Below are 22110 nucleotides of genomic sequence, written 5' to 3'. Positions count from 1 at the left end.
GTTGCAGTTGTACAGGGCATTGGTCAGGCCACTTTTGGGATACTGCATTCAATTCTGGTATCCCTGCTATCAGAAAGATGTCGAGAAACTTGAAAAGGTTCAGAAAAGCTTTACAAGTATGTTGCCTGGGTTGGAGGGTTTGAGCTATAGGGAGAGGCTGAATAGGCTGGGGCTGTTTTCTCTGGAGCATCAGAAGCTAATAGTGGTTATAAAATCATGAAGGACCTGGATAGGGTATATGATTAAGTCCTTTTCATCAGGGTGGGGGAGTCCAAAACTAGAGGGCCTAGGTTTAAGGTGACAGGGACAAGATTTAAAAGGGACCTAAGGGACAAAGTTTTCATGTAGAGAGTGTTACATGTATTGAATGAACTGTCAGAGGAAGTGGTTGAGGCTGGTACAACAACAACAACATTTAAAAGGCATCTGGATGGGTATGTGAACAAGTAGGGTTTGTTAGCATTTGCTGGCAAATGGGACTAGATTAATTTAGGATATCTGGTCATCATGGACAAGTTGAACCAAAGGTTTCATCGCTATGCCTCGAAGATGTACAAATGAGAAGTCCATGATGGAAATTTGCTATATTAGGAATAAAATAAATACAAATTTTTAAAAATCAAAAGTAAGTCAAAAGGCTGGGTATTCTGTACTGGGTAATTCATCTCCTGATTCCCAAAGTCTGTCCACAATCAACAAGACAAAAGTCAGAAGTGTGTTAGAACACTCTACATTTGCCTGGATGTATGCAGCTCTAAAGCTGCAACTATAGAGGCACGTGGAAGGAGTTGACCAGAAATGACTGGGAGAGGAGCCTTGAAGGAAAGACAGTAGAACAGCAATGGCAGGGGTTTCTGGGAGTAATTCAGTAGACACAGCAAAAATTTACCGCGAGGAGAGAGAAGAATACTAAAGGCAGGATCAGCAACCATGCCTGAAAGGGAAGTCAGGGACAGTAGAAAAATAAAAAAGAGGAAGTATACAATGCAGCGAAGGGCAGTGGGATGCCAGAGGATTGAGAAGCCTACAAAGACCTACAGAGGACAATGAGAAAAGTAAGGAAGGAGAAGATTAAATATGAAGGTAAACTAGCCAGTAATATAAAAGAGGATTGCTAACAGCTCTTTTAGATATATAAAAGGTCAAAAAAGGAGGAAGCAAAAATGGACTTTGGGCCACCTGAAAATGACACTGGAGAAGTAGTAATGGGGAACAAAAATGGCAGCGAAAGTGAACAAGTACTTTATCTCCGACTTCATGGAGGAAGACATGAATAACACCCCTAAAATTCAAGACAGTCGGTGGTGGTGGTGGTTGGGGGGGGCGCGGGAGGAGCAGCAGGGTGGCAGCAGAAGTGAGTATGCTGGTCATCATCAAGGAGAAAGTGCTAGAAAAACTGAAAAGTCTGAGGATGGATAAATTACTGGATCAGATAGATGACACCCAGAGTTGTGAAAAATTTAGCTAAGAGACACTGGAGGCATTAGTGGTGATTCTCCAGGAATCACTGGAGTCATAGAGAGTCCCAGAGGACTGGAAAATCACTTATGTAGTCTCCTTTTAATAAGGGAGTACAGCTAAAGAAGGAAAATTGCCGGCTGATTAACTTGGCCTCAATCATTGGTAAGATTATGGAGTTCATTTTGAAGGATGATATTTCTGAATATTTGGAAGTGTATGGTAAATAGGGCAAAATCAGTATGGTTTCATCAGGAGAGATTATGTCTGAAAAAATCTGTTAGAATTCTTTGAGGAGGTAATGAGCAAGTTAAATCAAGGAGTGTTACTGGATTTTATCTATTCAGACTTTTGTAAGGTGCCTTTGACAAGGTACCGCTCAGGACGCTGCTGAGTAAGACAAGGGCCCATGGTGTTAGAGGCAAGGACTAGTATGGATAGAAGATTGGCTGTCTGGCAGAAAGCAGAGAGTGGGGGTAAAAGGGTCCTACTAAGAATGGCAGCCAGTGACTAGTGGTGTTCTGCAAGCGTCAGAGTTGGGACCACAACTTATCATTTTATATAGTAATGATCTAGGTGAAGGACCTGAGGGCATTCCGGCTAAGTCTGCAGACGATACAAAGATAGGTGGATGGACAGGTAGTACTGAGGTGGCGGGGAAGCTGCAGAAGGATTTTGATAGGTTAGGAGAATGGGCAAAATGTAGCAGATGGAATACAACGTGGGAAAGTATGAGGTGATGCACATTGGTAGGAAGAATAGAGGCATAGACTATTTTTTAAATGGGGCGAAAATTCAGGAACCTGAAGTAAAAAGGGATTTGGGAGTCCTATTCCAGGATTTTCTTCAGGTAAACTTGCAAGTTGAATTGGTAGTTAGGAAGGCAGATACAATGTTGGTATTTATTTTGAGTGGACTAGAATATAGAAGTAGGGGTATACTTCTGAGGCTTTATAAGGCTCTGGTCAGACGACATCTAGAGCATCATGAGTGATTTTGGGCCCCATACCTCAGGAAGGATGTACTGGCCCTGGAGCAGATCTCGAGGACGTTTATGAGAATGATCCCAGGAATGAAAGACTTAACATATGAGAAACATTTCAGCACTCTGGGTCTACACTCAATGGAAGTTAGAAGGATGGGGTGGGGATCTAATTGAAATTTACAGAATACTGAATGGAGTGTACATTGGGAAGGTGTTTCCATTAGCAGGAGAGACGAGGATCTGAGAGCACAGCTTTACAGTAAAGGGAAGACCTTTTAGAATTGAGATGAGGAGAATCTTCTTCAGCCAGAGAATGGTGAATCTATGAAATTCATTGCCACAGAAGTTTGTGGAGGCCAGGTCATTGAATATAGGCAGCGCTGTGGCCTCACAGTGCCACGGACCCTGGTTCAATTCCAGCCTTGGGTGACTGTCTGTGTGGAGTTTGCATATTCCCACCGTGTCTGTGTGGGTTTCTGCCATGCACTTCAGTTTCCTCCCATAATCCAAGGATGTGAGGGTCAAGCGATTGACCATGCTAAATCGCCCATAGTGTCTAGGGATGCATAGGTTAGGCTTGGGATTAGCCAAGCGAAATATAGGGTTACAGGGACAGGGCAGGGAGTGGGTCTAGGCGGGATATTCTCCAGAGAGTTGGGGTGGAATTGTTCGACCAAATGCCTGTTGCTACATTGAAGGGATTCCATTCTATATATAACACACAGATAGGCCCTTAGTTGTCAAGGAGATCAAAGGTTACATGGAGAAAGCACGAGAATGAGGTTGAATGGCAGAGCAAGCAAGATGGGCTAAATGACCTAATTTCTGCTCCTATGTCTGATGGTCTAATAATACTCAAGCAACGTAACATAATCTAGGACAAGCAACCAATCTGATTGGCATCTCACCTTGAATACTCACTCCTTCCATAACCAATGCATTGTGGCAGCTGTGTGTATGATTTACAAGATGCTCTTGAGCAACTCATCCAAGTCCCTTCAACATTACCTTCCAAATCTTCAACACCTATCACATTGCGAGTTAAAAATTCTGGATCTTCTTTCCTAATAGCACTGTTCAGGCAACGAATGCCGCAGTTCAAAACTACAGCTTGCAACCTCCTTTTCAAGGGCAATCAGGATCGAAAAATAAATTATGGCCAAAACAGCGATGCCCACAACCAGTAAATGAGTAAAGCAACTTGCTCCTATGTCCAATGACAGTGCATCTACAGAGCCACCTGCATGATATCTCTCACGATTTCCATCAAATTTTCAATGCAACATCCAAATCATGCAGCCTGTCCTATGTTGTAGAACGTAGAACTGTACAGCTTGGTTACAGGCCTTTTGGCCCACGATGTTGTGCCGAACTTTTACCCTAAACCTAAGGACTATCTAACCTCCATCCCTACCTTAGACATATGGATGATAGTATATCTAATAGCCAATTAATTGCCCCAATGAGGCCGACTCCACTACCCTCTCTGGCAATGAATTCCATGGCCCTACCACACTCCGAGTAAAGTACCTACCTCTGACATCTCCAATACCTCCCCGATATCTATCTCCACTCAGTTTAAAACAATGCCCCTCGTAATAGCTATCTTCACCCCAGGAAAAAGTCTCTGGCTGTCTACTCTATTTATACCTCTGATTATTTTGTACACCTCTACCAAGTCACCTCTCATCCTTCGTCATTGTAAAGAGAAAAGCCCTAGCTCTCTCAATCTTTCCTCGTAAGGCCTTCCCTCCATTCCAGGCAACATCCTGGTACACCTCCTCTGTACCTTTTCCAACGCGTCTACATCTTTCCTTTAATGAGGTGACCAGAACTGGACACAATACTCCAGATGTGGCTGAACCAAGATTTTGTACAGCTAGAGCATAACTTCACAGCTCTTGAACTGAAGCCCTCTATTAATGAAAGCTAACACACCATACGCCTTCTTAACAGCTCTATACACCCAGTTGGCAGCTTTCAGGGAACTGTAGACATGAGTTCCAAGATCCTTCTGCTCCTCCACAGTGCCAAGAATCTTTACATTGACGCTATATTCTGCTTTCAAGTTTGTCCTTCCAAAATGAATTACCTCACACTTATCAGGGCTAAACTCCATCTGCCACTTCTCAGCCCAGCTCTACATCCTATCACTGTCCCTTTGTATCATCCACGAACTTACTAATCCACCCTTCCACTCATACATCCAAATAATTTACAAACATCACAAACACAGGACCCAGAACTGATCCTGGTGGTACACCACTTGTAACTGAGCACCATGTTGAATATTTTCTGTCCACTACCACCCTTTATCTTCTAAGGGTCAGCCAATTCTAAATCCAATCTGCCACATTTTCCCCTAACCCATGCCTCCTTACTTTCTGCATGAACCTACCATGGGGAACCTTATCAAACACCCTACTTAAATCCATGTATACCACATCCACTGCTCTACCTTCAACCATGTGTTTGGTCACCTCTTCAAAGAATTCAATAAGGTTTGTGAGGTATGATCTGCCCCTCACAAATCCATGCTGACTATTACGAATCAAACTGTGCTTATCCAAGCGGTAATAAATCCTATCTCTCAGAGCCCTTTCCAATAATTTGCCCACCACTGAAGTAAGACGAATTGGCCTGTAATTTCCAGGTCATCCCTATTCCCTTTTTTGAACAAGGGAATGATGCCTGCCACTCTCCAATCTTCTGGCACTATACCCATGGACAGTGAGGATGAAAAGATCATCGCCAAAGGCCCTGTGATCTCTTCCCTCACTTCCCATGGAATTCTTGGATAAATCCCATCTGGTCTGGGGGAATTAGCTATCTTCAGGTTCCTCAAAATTCCTAGACTACGTCCTAGTCCTTAAGAAGCATAAGGATATTCCTTACTAACATTCACCTCCTATAGCCTACCAGCCCGCTTCACATTGTCCTCCCCTACAACTATGTTCCTCTCAGTTGTGAATACCGAAGTATTCATTAAGGACCTCTCCTACCTCTTTAGACTCCGTACACACAAACCCTTTATAATCCTTGATCGGCCCCATCCTTTCTCTGGTCATTCTCTTATTCCTCACGTACGTGTAACAAGCCTTAGGGTTTTCTTTGATCCTATCTGCCAAGGTTTTCTCGTGCCCCCTTATAGCTCTCCTAAGCCCTTTCTTCAGCTCCTTCCTGGCTAACTTATGTCCCTCTCGAGCCTTTTCCGATCCTATCTGTGTCATACTTCAATGTTTCTCACATTGGTGTCACTCCTTCCGGAAATATCAGCACCTGCTTCAGCCACAATTCGCGCCATCTTAAATGAAGGTTAACGTTAAGTAAGTGTGCAAACTAACTTTAAGTGGTGTTAACCACTCAGGTGACCCCTTGATGATACGTACACGAAATCAACAGTGAAGTGAAAATTGGCAGGACTCTGAATAGCAGGCAAATTTGCACTGTACTCAATGCATTTGGGAACAGTGGGTCTAAATTGCAATTGTTAGAACCTATTCCTTCCATAATTTCCATTTCTCTTCTTCACGCCAAAGGGTGACAAAGATGGACATTTATGCGGATTAATTTTAAACTGCTAAATTGTGCTTCATCACAACAACCATTACAATTCTCTGTTCTCCACAGTCAAAAGTACCTATCCTGCAAGGTAAAGTCAAAGTTTCAGGTTCACTTTCTCAGAACAACGAAGAGAAGCTGACGTGGACTAGGTGTTGACTGGATGACCACTTCGCAGAACACCTACGTTCTGTCCGCAAAATAGATCCTGAGCTTCTGGTTGCCTGCTACTTCAACACACCACCCTGTCCCTGGCCAACACCCCTGTCTCATTTTCCACTTGGGGACCCTGCAGCCTTCTGGACTCAAAATCAATTTCAAAATCTTCAGGGCTTGAGCTCTCCCATGTCCTTAATCCAAACCCTACACATCAGGCTTTGTTATCACATAGTCTGCCATTACACACAATCCATTGTTAGTCACTAACAGTCCCCATTAATACTTTTTCGCCCTCCTAGCCCAATCCAGTCCTTTGTCTGTCCAACTGTTCTCTCTCTTTGAGGTCTATACCCACTATTGTTTACTCTTTACCCCCTGCCCAACCCGATCTTCTGCATACAAACCAATAGTTCTAAGGAAGGCTCACGTGACTCAAAACGTCAACTTTGACTTCATTCCACCTATGTTGCCAGACCTGCTGAGCTTTTTCAACAATTTGTTTTGTTAAGAGGGTAGCTTTCTTGCCAAAAATTACAGGTGGATTTGCACATTAGTAAACCAGTAGATTGCTGCTCTTAATTCAGCAAACTCTGGTCTGTATTATTCACTAATTAAGGAGCAGTATTTTGTAAATTATGACAATGTTTTGTAAAAACAGATTTAATCACTTCTAATTTATTCCTAAAATAGTGAATTTCAGTCATGGTCTCCTCATTGCTATTTAGTTCTTTTCTGCAACATTTAAGAATGCTTTGCAAGAAGTTTTATAATATTTTGAAATGTTTTATTAACACCTCATATCAATGTCACGTCGACTCTTATAAAAGAAATCCAGAATACTGACTAGATTATGTTATGTATTCCCACAAAACTTGATAGAACTATGATACGACAAAAAATTAAACTACAACTTAAAAGAGAAATGCACGTGATGAATTCTTAATCAAAGAAAAATCAGCATTCTCTTCATAATAAACTTGGAGAAAAGCATCACCCCCGAGAAATAATGAAATAAACAATAATTATATTACAATAATTAAATGTCTGTTGTCCTACCATTCACTGTTAAGGAGGCTGTGGTCAGTTGATCCCCAGAATCACAGGTATATTCACCAGAATCTTCCAGCTTTAGATTATGAATAAGTAACTCAAGGCAAGAACCTGTTTGTCTTAATTCATACTTCTCACTTTGATGAATTATCATGAATCCTTTCCTCCATTTCACTGAAGCATTAGGTTTAGTAACCTCACAGTGTAGTACGGCAGTACATCCCTCTTCAGCTTCTTCATTCTGAAGCTCTTGTTTGAAAATTATAGGAGCAGCTAAGGGAGACAGTAGTTTTGTTTGGAAATGTAAATTACTGTGTAGCAAGTCAAGTTCTTTCCAAGCACATTAAAAGTCAAAAAGGAAACAAAGTTAGTCTTGAATTATTCACCGAGTTCTAAAGAAGGGTCATAGAAGACTTGAAGATAATAAAATGTGAGGCTGGATGAACACAGCAGGCCAAGCAGCATCTCAGGAGCACAAAAGCTGACGTTTCGGGCCTAGACCCTTCATCAGAGAGGGGGATGGGGGGAGGGAACTGGAATAAATAGGGAGAGAGGGGGAGGCGGACCGAAGATGGAGAGCAAAGAAGATAGGTGGAGAGGGTGTAGGTGGGGAGGTAGGGAGGGGATAGGTCAGTCCAGGGAAGACGGACAGGTCAAGGAGGTGGGATGAGGTTAGTAGGTAGCTGGGGGTGCGGCTGGGGGTGGGAGGAAGGGATGGGTGAGAGGAAGAACCGGTTAGGGAGGCAGAGACAGGTTGGACTGGTTTTGGGATGCAGTGGGTGGGGGGGAAGAGCTGGGCTGGTTGTGTGGTGCAGTGGGGGGAGGGGATGAACTGGGCTGGTTTAGGGATGCAGTGGGGGAAGGGGAGATTTTGAAACTGGTGAAGTCCACATTGATACCATATGGCTGCAGGGTTCCCAGGCGGAATATGAGTTGCTGTTCCTGCAACCTTCGGGTGGCATCATTGTGGCAGTGCAGGAGGCCCATGTGGTATACTGCATCCACTGTACCCGGTGCGGCTTTCTCTACATTGGGGAAACCAAGCGGAGGCTTGGGGACCGCTTTGCAGAACACCTCCGCTCAGTTCGCAACCAACAACTGCACCTCCCAGTCGCAAACCATTTCCACTCCCCCTCCCATTCTCTTGATGACATGTCCATCATGGGCCTCCTGCACTGCCACAATGATGCCACCCGAAGGTTGCAGGAACAGCAACTCATATTCCGCCTGGGAACCCTGCAGCCATATGGTATCAATGTGGACTTCACCAGTTTCAAAATCTCCCCTTCCCCCACTGCATCCCTAAACCAGCCCAGTTCATCCCCTCCCCCCACTGCACCACACAACCAGCCCAGCTCTTCCCCCCCACCCACTGCATCCCAAAACCAGTCCAACCTGTCTCTGCCTCCCTAACCGGTTCTTCCTCTCACCCATCCCTTCCTCCCACCCCCAGCCGCACCCCCAGCTACCTACTAACCTCATCCCACCTCCTTGACCTGTCCGTCTTCCCTGGACTGACCTATCCCCTCCCTACCTCCCCACCTACACCCTCTCCACCTATCTTCTTTGCTCTCCATCTTCGGTCCGCCTCCCCCTCTCTCCCTATTTATTCCAGTTCCCTCCCCCCATCCCCCTCTCTGATGAAGGGTCTAGGCCCGAAACGTCAGCTTTTGTGCTCCTGAGATGCTGCTTGGCCTGCTGTGTTCATCCAGCCTCACATTTTATTATCTTGGAATCTCCAGCATCTGCAGTTCCCATTATCTCTCATAGAAGACTTGAACTGCTTGTTTCAGATTTCAGCATCTGCACTAATTTGCTTTCATTAAGTTATTCATACTGATGTGGTTCAGTTAAGGCAAAGAGAGGACTTCAACAAGCTAATAGTGTTGTGAAGATGCTTCATTACTAATTTTTTTTTTGAGTACTCACATTTAAAGGATTGTAGAAAGTGGAGTGCTGAAGTCATACCCAGACATTTTTGTTTAAAAAAAGGTATTTGTTTAAAGACACTTGGTAATTAAGTTTGGGCTTATTTGCTGGAAATCACATGCCTGGCTTTACCTTTTAACTTTTGCATGGACAGTGTTAGGACTTTGGTTGAGACACTGACCTTGCTGAAAGTGAGAAGCTGTACAGTTCATGCCTTTCCGGGAAAATATTTTAGAGTTCAGTGATAGACTTGAAAAAGTGACGCACAAGTTCCCCTGAAAAAAAACTCTGAATGAACTGCATCAGCAAAGGTCCCAGCAACAACAGCTGCATTTGGTGACATCCAGTTATGTGTGCCAGAATACCAACTGAAGCCATCTTGAATGTCACATAGCATATTTTTATTTCCTTCAAGAATCAACAATTATTGATTAAAGTATTGATCAAAATTAAGCTCTGTAGAAAGAGTATTTTTTCCCATGAAATGGTACGTCTCTCTGGGTGGGGGGTGCTGTTAATTTAGAAGAATGAATATACTTTGACATTTCTAATTATATATTAATCAGCTTTAATCAAATGTATGACTGGCCAAATCAATAACTGGGTAAAGTATTTGTATTCAGTGGAGTGGTGAGACTAGAGAGAAACAGTTCATTATATAACTTCAGTTATAACAGTAGATTTTCAAACGTAAGCCTATTTGAATACACAAAATAATGCATTCAAGCAGTTTGAATATTATTTACCCATTATCAGATATCTAAAATATCTTTAATATGCTAGTAATATCTCAGATAATGCCACCATCTTTTTAACTTCGTTTTCATCAAGATTATGAATTTTCCTTTTTTTTTTAAATTTTCACTTCAAAGCAATGGGATATACTGATGTATACGTGTACAGAATCCCACTGATGTCCCAACTTATCAACACAAAGTCAGCAAAGGAGGTGAACAGGACTGATTAAGAAAGGGAAAAGAGTACAAGAATAAGCTTGCAGGAGACGTAAAAGCTAACTTAAAAAAGTTTCTATATTATATGAACAGAAAAAGATTGGTGAAGCCAAATTTAGGTTCTTTGGAGTCAGAAACAGGAATTTGTAACCAGAACAAAGAAATGGCTGACCAACCAGGTTATATGCTTTTCACAAGTGAGGTCATAAATAAGACATCAGAAAAGTTGGGAACACATGGCTGGTGGGAGTGGGTATTGTGAATTTAGCAATGCCTGCGCATAGCAGAGTAAATGGTAGATTCTCAAAATTGAAAATGCATTCACTGACATTGACTACTTGTTTGAGGTTATTTAACTGCTGGAAACGACAAGGTCAAGATTAAGGTTAACCCAGATCTAATCTCTAATGTGCATCTTGACCTAGATGTTCTGATGGAAAGCATTGGACTTGAAACATTAACTTTTCTTTCTCTCCACAAATGCTGTTAGACCTGCTGAATTTCAACAGCATTTTCTATATTTGTTTCATATCTCCAGCATCCACAGTTCTTTGTTTTATTTTATTAAGTCAGCATCCTTGACCACATCTTCCAGCTTCTCAACACAAGCTTGTAGAGGCTAACCATGCAGTTTTGAGGTTATTCAAATCTTATTAGCAAGGTTAGCCTTAACCCATCAGTGTAATTAGCAAAGGAATAAAGGTACACCTCAATAAATCATCAACACCTTTTTGAAGCATGGCAAATCTCAAGTTGAGATGCACATTATGAATGTGTGCTAACAGGAGGAAAAGTAGATGATTTCTAATTAATAGCTATATATATCTCTACATAAATAGTATCTTAATATGCACAAGTATACTATAGGACCACAAAAAGGAAGCTACAGCTCCAATGAGACATCCACAACACCCAGAGTTATCGATCAAACAAATGTGGGATCAGACATTTTACAGAAAGAGTTTTGAAACAGTCAGCTCCATAAAATATTCCATAATGGAACGCATTATTATTTAATTATATGCAATGATCCGTGTCTTACCCTTCACTTTTAAGCACGCTGTGGTCTGCTGATCCCCTGTATCACAAGTATATTCTCCAGCATCTTCCACTTTTAGGCTGTGAATCAGTAACTCAACATACGGACCTTTTTGGTTCATTTCATACTTTTCATTTGGGTGAAGTAGCAGAGATCCCTTTTTCCAATTCACTGGAGCATCGGGTTTACTAATCAGACAATGAAGAGTAGCTGTACTATTCTCTTCAGCATTCACATTCTTAAGTTCTTCTTTGAAAAGCACAGGTGGAACTAAAGGAGAAAGTAATTCAATTCAGAATGATATAGTTCAATGAACATCCAAGTTTAAGTGTCCACTATAAATGTTAGCGAATGGGTGAATGGATGGATGAATGACAGATGGACATGTGGGTTAGTGGATGGATGGACTGAAGAATGAAGTGGGTGAGATGGGCACTAATGTGAGTGCTTAGGAAGTCAGTACTATAGTTATTCAAGAACCTCTCTAACATGTTAGAGTTAGGAGGCTTTTGAGGATCATCCTGATAGGCAGGGGTCTTATCAGATGTTCAAATTCCCAGGCAATTCCCATGGATGTCAGTCAGTTTAATGCAACATCACAACACACATCTTGGATCACGTATGTGGTCTCTTACGATCAGGGGTCCAGATGATCTGGACCACTATCTTCTTTTTTTAAAAAATCCAGGATGTGAGCAATACTGGCAAGGTTGCCATTTGTCACGTATTCCAAATTCAAAACACAAAAAACAGTGGTGTATCTTCTTGAAGGTTCAATAAAGCTGTGTGGATTTTATAAAACTTCAACGCTGGAAGATTAAAAATCTACAATTTTCAATCCATGCAGTCAACACAGAACAAGGATGGTGGCTTTCACTTCCTAAAGGAAATGCAGGTTTTCACAAAAGTCTGATGACATTCATTATTCATTCATAGTATGTGGATGTCATTGACAAGAATGGTATTACTGCCCATCTCTACTTGCTTTTGAGAATGTGATGGTGAGGTGCCATTTTGAAACAATGCAGTCTGTGTCATTAAATTACTCCTATGTGCTATTAGACAGCAAACTCTAGGATTTCAACCTAATAATGATAAAATAATGGCAATGCCTTAACTAAACAGAGTCAGCCTGTTTGGATTTAAAAAAAAATCAAACAAATCCTGGCAGTTAATTGTCAATCAGCATTTATGGGTGCATTTCTGTTGGCAACACCCATTCTAAACAGAATCCACTTGTCAAGTAGTCAGTAATTTCCTGCCCCTTAGTAAAAATATTGGTTTTCCCTGAATTCGTTTTCTTGTCATTTGTCCTGATGAATGCAAGACAAAAAGCTTTTGATAGAATGTGACATTTTCCAGCAATACCAAAAGATGTGGCAACATATTTACAATTCAGGATGCGGTGTGCTTGGAGGAGAACTTAAGGTGCTGGCATTCACATGTACCTCCTGCCCTTGGTGGTACATAGTGCAAGTTTGGGTTGGCTTACTGCAGATGAAGGTAAATTTTTGTTGTGCCTGGACAGTGAATAGTAGATCTACAGCGGACAATACATGTGGTGGCAATAAAGTTTTACAGTGGTGAATATGGATCTGATTAAGAAAGCTCCTTTATCCTGGAGGCTGTTGATGTTTTCAGTGTTGTTAAAGCTACATGCATCCGAGTAAATAGAGAGAGTGTTCTATCATATTCCAGCAGTTATGAGAAAGGGTCACTGGACCCAGAACGTTAACTCTGTTTTTTTCTTCACAGATGATGCTAGACCGGCTGAGTTTTCCCAGCAACTTTGTTTTGTTCCTGATTTGTAGCACCCATATTTCTTTTGATTTTTTTTTTTTACTTCTGAAGATTCAAGGGTTGTGTCACTGAAAGAAGAATGCCTGCAATATCGAGATGACTGTGTCAGTTAGGTTTCTGGTCAATAATGGCAGAATGACGATGACAGGGGGCTCAACAATGATCCAGAACTTGAATACCACAGGCAGCTGATCACACTTTCTCTTGATGTGGAGATGCTGGTATTGGACTGGGGTGGACAATGTCAGAAATCACCAGATTATAGTCCAACTGGTTTATTTGAAATCACAAGCTGTCAGAGCACAGCTCCTTCATCAGGTGAGAGGGCAGAGCACACAGATACAGAACTTATTGGCAGAGAAATCAAAGGCAAACAGATCAAAAGATCACACAACTGGTGAGCAGAGTGTTGAATAATATGTCTCTGCAGGTAAGCAAGAGAGTTATTCCATTCATTTAGTTTGTCTCCAGCACTATCTTATTTTTAATTTTTTGTAATTATCTGTCTGCCTAGTTTAATTGGATTATAGGTCATCACTTCACCTGTTATTCAGCTATTCACACTTTACTCACACCACCTGGAAATTCACAAGGGGAACTAATGTGTGATGGAGGGGTGCATAGACTGGTGGTGATGATGCCTGCAGCTTGATTCCTGCCTGCACCGTTGTTTTTCAACAGCTGGCCAATTAGCTGCCAAAGCAGTTTGAGGGTGTCTGTGTATTCTGAGGATGAAGACAACATTTCTGGGAATAGCTACAGGATTGGCTAGTTTTTTTGTCCATTCATAGGATGACAGAATCACTGGCTAGGCTAACATTTATTGCCTAACCGTAATTTCCCAGAAGGTAGTTAAGAGTCAACCACATCATTGCTGAGAGTCTGGAGTCACAAGTAGGCCAGACAAAGTATGATTGGCAGTTCCCTTCCCTATTGGGCATTAGTGAATCAGATGGATTCATGATCATCATTAGACTCTTAATTCTAGATTTTAATTGAATTCAAACTCCACCATCTGTCATGGCAGGATTTGAATACAGGTCTCCTGAACATTACCTACAGTCCAGTAATAATACCATTAGGACATCACCTTCCCATAAAGTGTTAATTGAGATACTGTCACCCTTTCTAAAGTGTTGCCAGTATTCACGGAATGCAGCTGAAACCTTTCCGGGCTCAAACTTTTTATGACTTCACTGAAGCAAGCCTTTCCTGAAGAAAGTCATTCCTGTCACATGTCTTCCTGAAAATCACCATGCAGTCCAGACCTGCCCATGGGAAAAGGCTTATTCGTCAGCAAAGCAGTCATGGTGAAGGCTAGAATAATAAGATGCTTGTTAGCATGGCAAAAGAAAGAAAGATTCTGGATGGCTCCACAGTTCAGTGACATCTTCCTGCAGGTTCTCCTCTAGTTTACTCAGGAAAGGTGGAGATCCTCTTCTCTGGGGAAAAAGGGGAGGAGGTCTCCTGAACTAAGGAAAACAGACATTATAGCAGAAGTCAGTTAATGTGGTGTTATCCAGAAAACTGGACAGTAGAGCAGCGTGCATGAGAATGACCTTATTCAGTTTGTCTAGCTGAGTAACAAATTGCCCAACACCTTGGTTCCTTTAGGGATTTACAAATAGAAAAGAATGAGTATTTAGCTGTTGGAAAAGAATTCACCAGCAAGTGGCAATGGGTGACACAGAGCAGCTCCTGCAAAAGAACTGAGCACGACTCAGTCAACAGGTACAAGTCTATCAGTAGCTAACCTTACACACTTCAGTCTTATAATTTCCTGGATGACTTGCATTAAAGCAGTGATCCATCTGCAATATCTGCTTTGTTGTCAGCTACATATAAACATACTGTACTGTGCTGAAGGTTTGTCCGTTAGAGACTTTCACTTTCCAAAGATAAGCTGGGGAGCTGAACAAAAAATTATATACTTCAAAACTACACAAGTTTGTTACTTGAAAACTTGCGCACCTTACAAAGTTAACAAAGCGTTTGTTCCCAAGTAGCTGTATATGCGCCTTTCACCATAGAACATTACAGCACAGTACAGGCCCTTCGGCCCTCGATGTTGTGCCGACCTGTCATACCGATCTGAAGCCCATCTAACCTACACTATTCCATGTAGGTCCATATGCTTATCCAATGACGACTTAAATGTACCTAAAGTTGGCAAATCTCCTACTGTTGCAGGCAAAGCGTTCCATTGCCTTACTACTCTCTGAATAAAGAAACTACCTCTTACATCTGTCCTATATCTTTCACCCCTCAATTTAAAGCTATGCCCCCTTGTGCTTGCCGTCACCATCCTAGGAAAAAGGCTCTCCCTATCCACCCTATCTGACCCTGATTATTTTATATGTTTCAATTAAGTCACCTCTCAACCTTCTTCTCTCTAATGAAAAACAGCCTCAAGTCCCTCAGCCTTTCCTCGTAAGACCTTCCCTCCATACCAGGCAACATCTTAGTAAATCTCCTCTGCACCCTTTCCAAAGCTTCCACATCCTTCTTATAAAGTGGTGACTAGAACTATACGCAATACTCCAAGTGCGGCCGCACCAGAGTCTGGTACAGCTGCAGCATAACCTCTTGGTTCTGGAACTAGATCCCTCTATTAATAAAAGTTAAAACACTGTATGCCTTCTTAACAGCCCTGTCAACCTGGGTGGCAGCTTTCAAGGATCTGTGTACATGGACACCGAGATCTCTCTGCTCATCTACACTACCAAGAATCTTACCATTAGCCCTGTACTTTGCCTTCCGGTTACTCCTACCAAAGTGCATCACCTCACACTTGTCTGCATTAAACGCCATTTGCCACCTCTCAGCCCAGCTCTGCAGCTTATCTATGTCTCTCTGCAATCTACAGCTTCCTTCATCACTATCCACAACTCCACTGACCTTAGTGTCATCTGCAAATTTACTAACCCATCCTTCTTCCTCATCCAGGTCATTTATAAAAATGACCAACAGCAGTGGACCCAACACCGACCCTTGTGGTACACCACTAGTAACTGGTCTCCAGGATGAACATTTCCCATCAACTACCACCCTCTTCTTTCAGCAAGCCAATTTCCGATCCAAACTGCTATATCTCCCACAATCCCATTCCTCCGCATTTTGTACAATAGCCTATTGTGGGGAACCTTATCGAACGCCTTGCTGAAATCCATATACACCATATCAACCAGTTTAGTCTCATCTACCTGTGTGGTCACCTTCTCGAAGAACTCAATAAGGTTCGTTAGGCACGACCTTCCCTTCACAAAACTGTGCTGACTCTCCCTAATCATTTTATTCTTTTCTAGATGATTATAAATCCTGTCCCATATAACCTTTTCCAACACTTTACCAACAACTGAGGTAAGGCTCACTGGTCTATAATTACCAGCGTTGTCTCTACTCCCCTTCTTGAACAGGGGAACTACATTTGCTATCCTCCAGTCATCTGGCACTATTCTTGTAGACAATGACGAGTTGAAGATCAATGCCAAAGGCTTGGCAATCTCCTCGCTGGCTTCCCAGAGGATCCTAGGGTAAATCCCATCCGGCCCAGGGGACTTATCTATCTTCATCCTCTGTAGGATTTCTAATACCTCTTCCTTGTGAACCTCAATCCCACTTAGTCTAGTAGCCTGTATCTCAGTATTCTCCTCGACAACATTGTCGTTTTCTAGAGTGAATACTGTTGAAAATATGATAGAAAAAAACTTATTTGTGCTAAAAGCAGTAAGATTATCTTTCAAGTTTCTTCTTGAAAATGTAGCTCAGCGTAAAAGCCAGTAAACATCCAACCTTTGGGCAACCTAGTGAGCTGCTGCAAAGGTGGGGGGCAATTAGCATCCATAGTTAATGTTCAAATGAAGTAAAAACACAAAATTATAAGCTCTTGTGGTGTAGTGGTAGTGTCATTGCCCTAGAACAGGAAGCCCAAATTCAAGTCTTACCTGCTCCAGAGGTGTGTAATAACACATCTGAACAGATTGATTAGAAAATATTTTTTAAAAAAATACGAAGTTACTCAGGCCTCTCAAGACAGGCTTAGAGTAAATAGAACAGCCATTCCACAGATTTGTTACCTTTAAAGGGGAAAATTAACTGTATTTTCCTCCACCCAAAGTGCCTAAACAATTGTCAAAACCACACAGCAAAATACAGAATTCTCAAAGAACTATGCATAGCTCAGCCCTTACATATAATAAAGATGACTGATATAATGTCTAGCTCAATGATCTGAAGTGATGATGAACACTTTGAAACGTTTAATCACTGAATAACAATTATTGACCTACCCTTCACATTTAAAGATGCAGTTGTCTTTTGATCTCCTGAATCACATGTGTACTTTCCAGCATCTTCAACTTTTAGGTTATGAATAAGCAATTCAACACATGAACCCATTTGCTTCATTTCATGCTTCTCACTGGGGTAAAGTACCACAGATCCTTTCCTCCATTCTACTGGAGCATCCGATTTCGAAATCTCACAATGCAGAATGGCCATACAGCCCTCTTCAGCTTCTTTATTCTGAAGCTCTCGTTTGAAAAGCACAGGAAGAGCTAAGAAAGACAGCAATTTAATTCACAATAAACTAGATTACTTCAATTAAATTCTAATTGATTTATGAGTATCAATACCATTTCAAACAAGTTTACTAAAACAACAGTGTTTGAAGAAGGTTCTCAGTTTTGGCATTCTGCTACCATTCCTCAATCAACAGACCTCATTCTCATGCTGTTGACCTTAGAACTGATTGTTCAATGCCCTGAACTGATTGCCTTTTGTGTTGATTATTTCTATCATAATACCATAACTTTCTATAACAATATAGAATGCTACAAAATCATACACCATGACAACATGTATAACATGTCTTCTACCAATTTTCATTAAGTCTCCATTAAGTATCAGATGCAGAAACTCCATGTGAAATTTTATCAACTTAACATGTTTTCCTGGATGTTGCAACAATTTTCAGGTCACAAACCTATTCACTGGAGTGGCAGGCTCTTTGCAAGGGCAAACAGAAGTCAGCTTTTGCACTTCCTGCTCAAATTAGAGAAAGCAAGCAAAATGCTACACCCACAATATCAAAAGGAATGATGTCGAATTAAAAAAAAAGAGATAACATGACTTGATAAGATTCAGAGACACAAGGTTGTTGGAGGCAGCCAAGCTGGGCCTCTGAGTTTGGTACCTTGTTAAAAACCGGCTATGCATAGCTATTTGCTCCACAGTAAAATCATTCTTGGATCATGAGGAAGCAGATGTCAGTGGTAACCTGTTGTGATAGCCTGAGCCTCTTGAGCTTGCATATATTGGGACAATTGATCCTCCATTTGTACACCTTCTGTGAGGATCTTTTCTCCTTCAACCGACACCTCAGTCACTGTGAAGGGGCATGTGACTATGGAGATGGTAGCTGATACTCCTTCTGCAGAATCATGTCATAGTGGAAAGCATCCTGCCCTAGACACTCCACAGGAGAGAATGCTGTAGCCTCATTTCCAGTTGTCATGTCTCTTTGAAGGTTGGTAGGAGGGAACTGCAACTTGAAGCAGGTAAAGTACTCAAAGTGAAGTGCCTTCCATGGAGCTAGCAATTACTATTCAAAACACACTGACAGAAGCCTCTAGCTGGGCAGTTTTCCACCCCTTCAGTGTAACAACCTGTCAGATTAATCAAAGCAGTATCTCCTGTTGTGCTATCAGCTTCTCCTAACAGCCACGTTAGAGACCATAAGACATAGGAGTGGAAGTAAGGCCATTCGGCCCGTCAGGTCCACTCCGCCATTTAAATCATGGCTGATGGGCATTTCAACTCCACTTCCCTATGCTTATGCTTATCCCACTTGGAAAGCAGGGTTACACTAGGAAGATATCCTTCATTTGACTCCTTAATATTTCAAATGCATTTCTGCCTTTGTGGTGTGAGTTCCTGAATGCTACCAACCATCCCATTGATAAAAAAGAAAGAGGCAGGAACATGTTATAACATTTAACCAAATGCATTTTTCCACTTTTCTTGATTTCCTTCACCTCTAAAGATCTCAGAAAATTCTTCCTCTATTTCCATGTAATTTCAGGCTTCTCTGCATTACTCTACAAAAAGTTCAATTCAGCACAGAATACATTTTCCTTTAAATTTCAAAGTAATGTTATACTAACAGGTAGAAACTCAGACTATAATATAGAGATCGCACTTTCAATTTCCCAAAGTGTGCTGATTTTCACAACTTATTTGGTGCTAAAAGAAACATAATACACAGTCTTTCTAATGCTAATAATTATGGATAGTACAGTTGAAGAAAGAAGAAGAACAGATACAGAATAAATTATTCATGAAGTGTCATAGCTTTTGGCCTACCCTTTACTTTTAGAATCGCCATTGTCTGTTGATCCCCTGTATCACATATATATCGTCCAGCATCTTCAGCTTTTAAGTTATGAATAAGTAACTCAACACAGGAACCGTTTTGCTTCATTTCATGCTTCTCACTGGGATGAAGTAGCACAGATCCTTTTCTCCATTCCACCGGGGCATTCGGTTTTGTAATCTCACAGTTCAGAATGGCAGTACTATCTTCTTCAGCTTCCTGATTCTGAAGTTCTTGTTTAAAAAGTACAGGAAGAGCTAGAAAAGATAATAATTTAGTTCATGGTGACGAACATCAGCTAGGATTCAAAATTTATTTTTGGATTCTGTTTTACAAGCTTTTAAATGAGCTCATTTCAAAAATAATGCTTGAGAAAGCCTTTAGCTATCAGAGTTCAGATATAATGGGAACTGCAGATGCTGGAGAATCCAAGATAATAAAGTGTGAAGCTGGATGAACATAGCAGGCCAAACAGCATCTCAGGAGCACAAAAGCTGACATTTCGGGCCTAGACCCTTCATCAGAGAGCCTATCAGAGTTCCATTGCCATTCATCAACAGGTGGATTTAGAGACACAGTCATAGAAATGTACAGCACAGAAACAGGCCCTTTGGTCATTTCATCCATGCCAACCAAGTTGCCTAAACTGAACAAGTCTCTTTTGCTCTCTGATGAAGGGTCTAGGCCCGAAACGTCAGCTTTTGTGCTCCTGAGATGCTGCTTGGCCTGCTGTGTTCATCCAGCCTCACATTTTATTATCTTGGAATTCTCTTTTACCTCTATTTGGCCCATATCCCTCTAAACCTTTCCCATCCGTGTACCTGTCCAAATGTCTTTTAAATGTTGCAATTACACCCACCTCCACCACTTTCTCTGGCAGCTCGTTTAAGTATGCACACCATTCTCTCTGTGAAAAAGTTCCCTTGTTCCAAGGTTTGTTGTTAACTGCTAGAATTCAAATTACTCTTGGATGTTAGCGTAATTATTTCAGTGTCTTAACTTTTGACAATTTGAATTCAAGAATGTCACAATTCCCACTAACATCACGTAATGATATAAATTAACGGTATCTAACAGGACAACCAATCTCTTAGTCATTCTTAATTTAGTCCTTATCACGGTATCACAAACAGTTACACCATTCATTGTAACTCCAGTTTTCTCAGAATAAGTTCCAATACAGTTCAGAATATAGTTTGCAAATTATAATACTAACAGCTTTAAAAAAAAAATCACTGCATGCATAAAATACAGATCATGAACTAGAAAACATGTAGCAGATTCCCAAAATGTGCTGACTTTCTACATAGACATAGTCTGACATAAAAAGACAACATTTGAACAAGGGTTCAATATTGCCAACTACAATGGACAAAATGGTGGATGAAATCTTATGACTAGATGGACAATTAACCATTTATTAAGGGTAATGATTATTAGCCTACCCTTTACTTTTAGGAATGCAACTGTCTGTTGATCTCCTGTATCGCATGTATACTTTCCAGCATCTTGAGCATTTACGCTATGAATAAGTAATTCAACATAGCAACCCTTTTGCTTCATTTCATGCTTCTTACTGGGCTGAAGTACCACTGATTCTTTTCTCCATTCCACTGGGACGTCAGGTTTTGAAATCTCACAGTTCAGAATAGCAGTACTATCTTCTTCAGCTTCCAGGCTCTGTAGCTCTTGTTTGAAATTCACAGGAAGGGCTAAAAGAAACAGTAGTTTAGTTCATCGTGATGAACTTTAACCAGGATTCAAATTTGATTTCTGGGCACCACCAAATTTCAAAATTAGTTGACTTCAAAAAAGTTGTTTGAGGAAGTCAATCCACATCAGAGTTATACTGACACTCTTAAAAATAGACTCGGTCTAAGAGAAGCTGTTGTCTGTAGAACTATTGGATCAAATTACTCTGCTCTTGAATTTCCAAGAAAGAATCCCCTACCAATCCAGCAACCTACCAATCTATTTCACTTACTAGTGTTTATTGTAAATTGCTAAGATTATTAGTCAGCCAATAAGACATCATGAAGGGCAATGACATCCTTATTGACAGCATGTGTTTCTTAAAGTTGATCAACAGAATCACAAACTGTCCTGACTATCCCAATCTGATCTATAACGTTGACAAGGACATAATCCAATATTGAGCTATTTTGGATATTTCAAAGGCTTTCAGTTATGTGGCACACACATTGCTACTGTAAGAACTAGATCATTAGGTAGTCTGAGGAAACATCAATAACATAATTTTTTAGGAGAATGCCATGATGTGGAGGTGCTGGTGATTGGACTGTGGCGGACAAAGTCAAAAATCACAGGTGCCTGACGAAGGGGCAGCGCTTCAAAAGCTTGTGATTTCAAATAAACCTGCTGGACTTTATCCTAGTGTTTGGTGATTTTTGACTTTATCTAAAGGCAACAGTGTCAGAGTGAATACTGAAGCTACAAACTGGAAACTAATCTTAAGATACCATAACTCACATCCTGGGCTTCTAATTGCTTTTGCTCATTATATATGGTACTGAAGGTGAAATATCAAGCCATATCAGGCATTTTGCAGATGACTGTCTGGTCTTCAGAGCAATTACCAAAGAAGCAAATAATCTTTGTAAATGATTTGAGATATGGAGAATAAAATTCAAGGCAAAGAAACTCAACATCATGCGAATCAGTAATACTCAACTGTTCATCAATATCAACGATTATCATCAAGCCTGGGATCAATCCTGGTTCAATGGAGAATGCACGAGGGTATGCCAGGAGCAACATCAGGCATACCTGAATATAAGGAGTC

General features: G+C 41.1%; 1 protein-coding gene across 16 annotated transcripts in view; it reads right to left on the bottom strand.

Moving 5' to 3' along the window:
• The window catches only part of obscnb (obscurin, cytoskeletal calmodulin and titin-interacting RhoGEF b), a 760766-nt gene that overhangs the window by 414057 nt on the left and 324599 nt on the right, over nucleotides 1-22110 (bottom strand). For 12 of the 16 annotated variants that reach the window (XM_059639939.1, XM_059639947.1, XM_059639941.1 and 9 more), the window contains 5 exons: nucleotides 20753-21019; nucleotides 19298-19564; nucleotides 17224-17490; nucleotides 11138-11404; nucleotides 7220-7486 (listed from right to left, as the gene is read on the bottom strand). In XM_059639939.1, coding sequence (XP_059495922.1) covers nucleotides 7220-7486; nucleotides 11138-11404; nucleotides 17224-17490; nucleotides 19298-19564; nucleotides 20753-21019 — 1335 coding nt within the window. The remainder of the gene's footprint in view (nucleotides 1-7219; nucleotides 7487-11137; nucleotides 11405-17223; nucleotides 17491-19297; nucleotides 19565-20752; nucleotides 21020-22110) is intronic. The other 4 variants (XM_059639961.1, XM_059639949.1, XM_059639981.1 and 1 more) reach the window with 4 other exon arrangements.

Source organism: Stegostoma tigrinum, chromosome 2 (genome assembly GCF_030684315.1).
Source record: "Stegostoma tigrinum isolate sSteTig4 chromosome 2, sSteTig4.hap1, whole genome shotgun sequence".
NCBI lineage: Eukaryota > Metazoa > Chordata > Chondrichthyes > Orectolobiformes > Stegostomatidae > Stegostoma > Stegostoma tigrinum.
The sequence above is the reverse complement of the archived record's forward strand: the minus strand, read 5'-3'. Positions and strand labels throughout refer to the sequence as shown.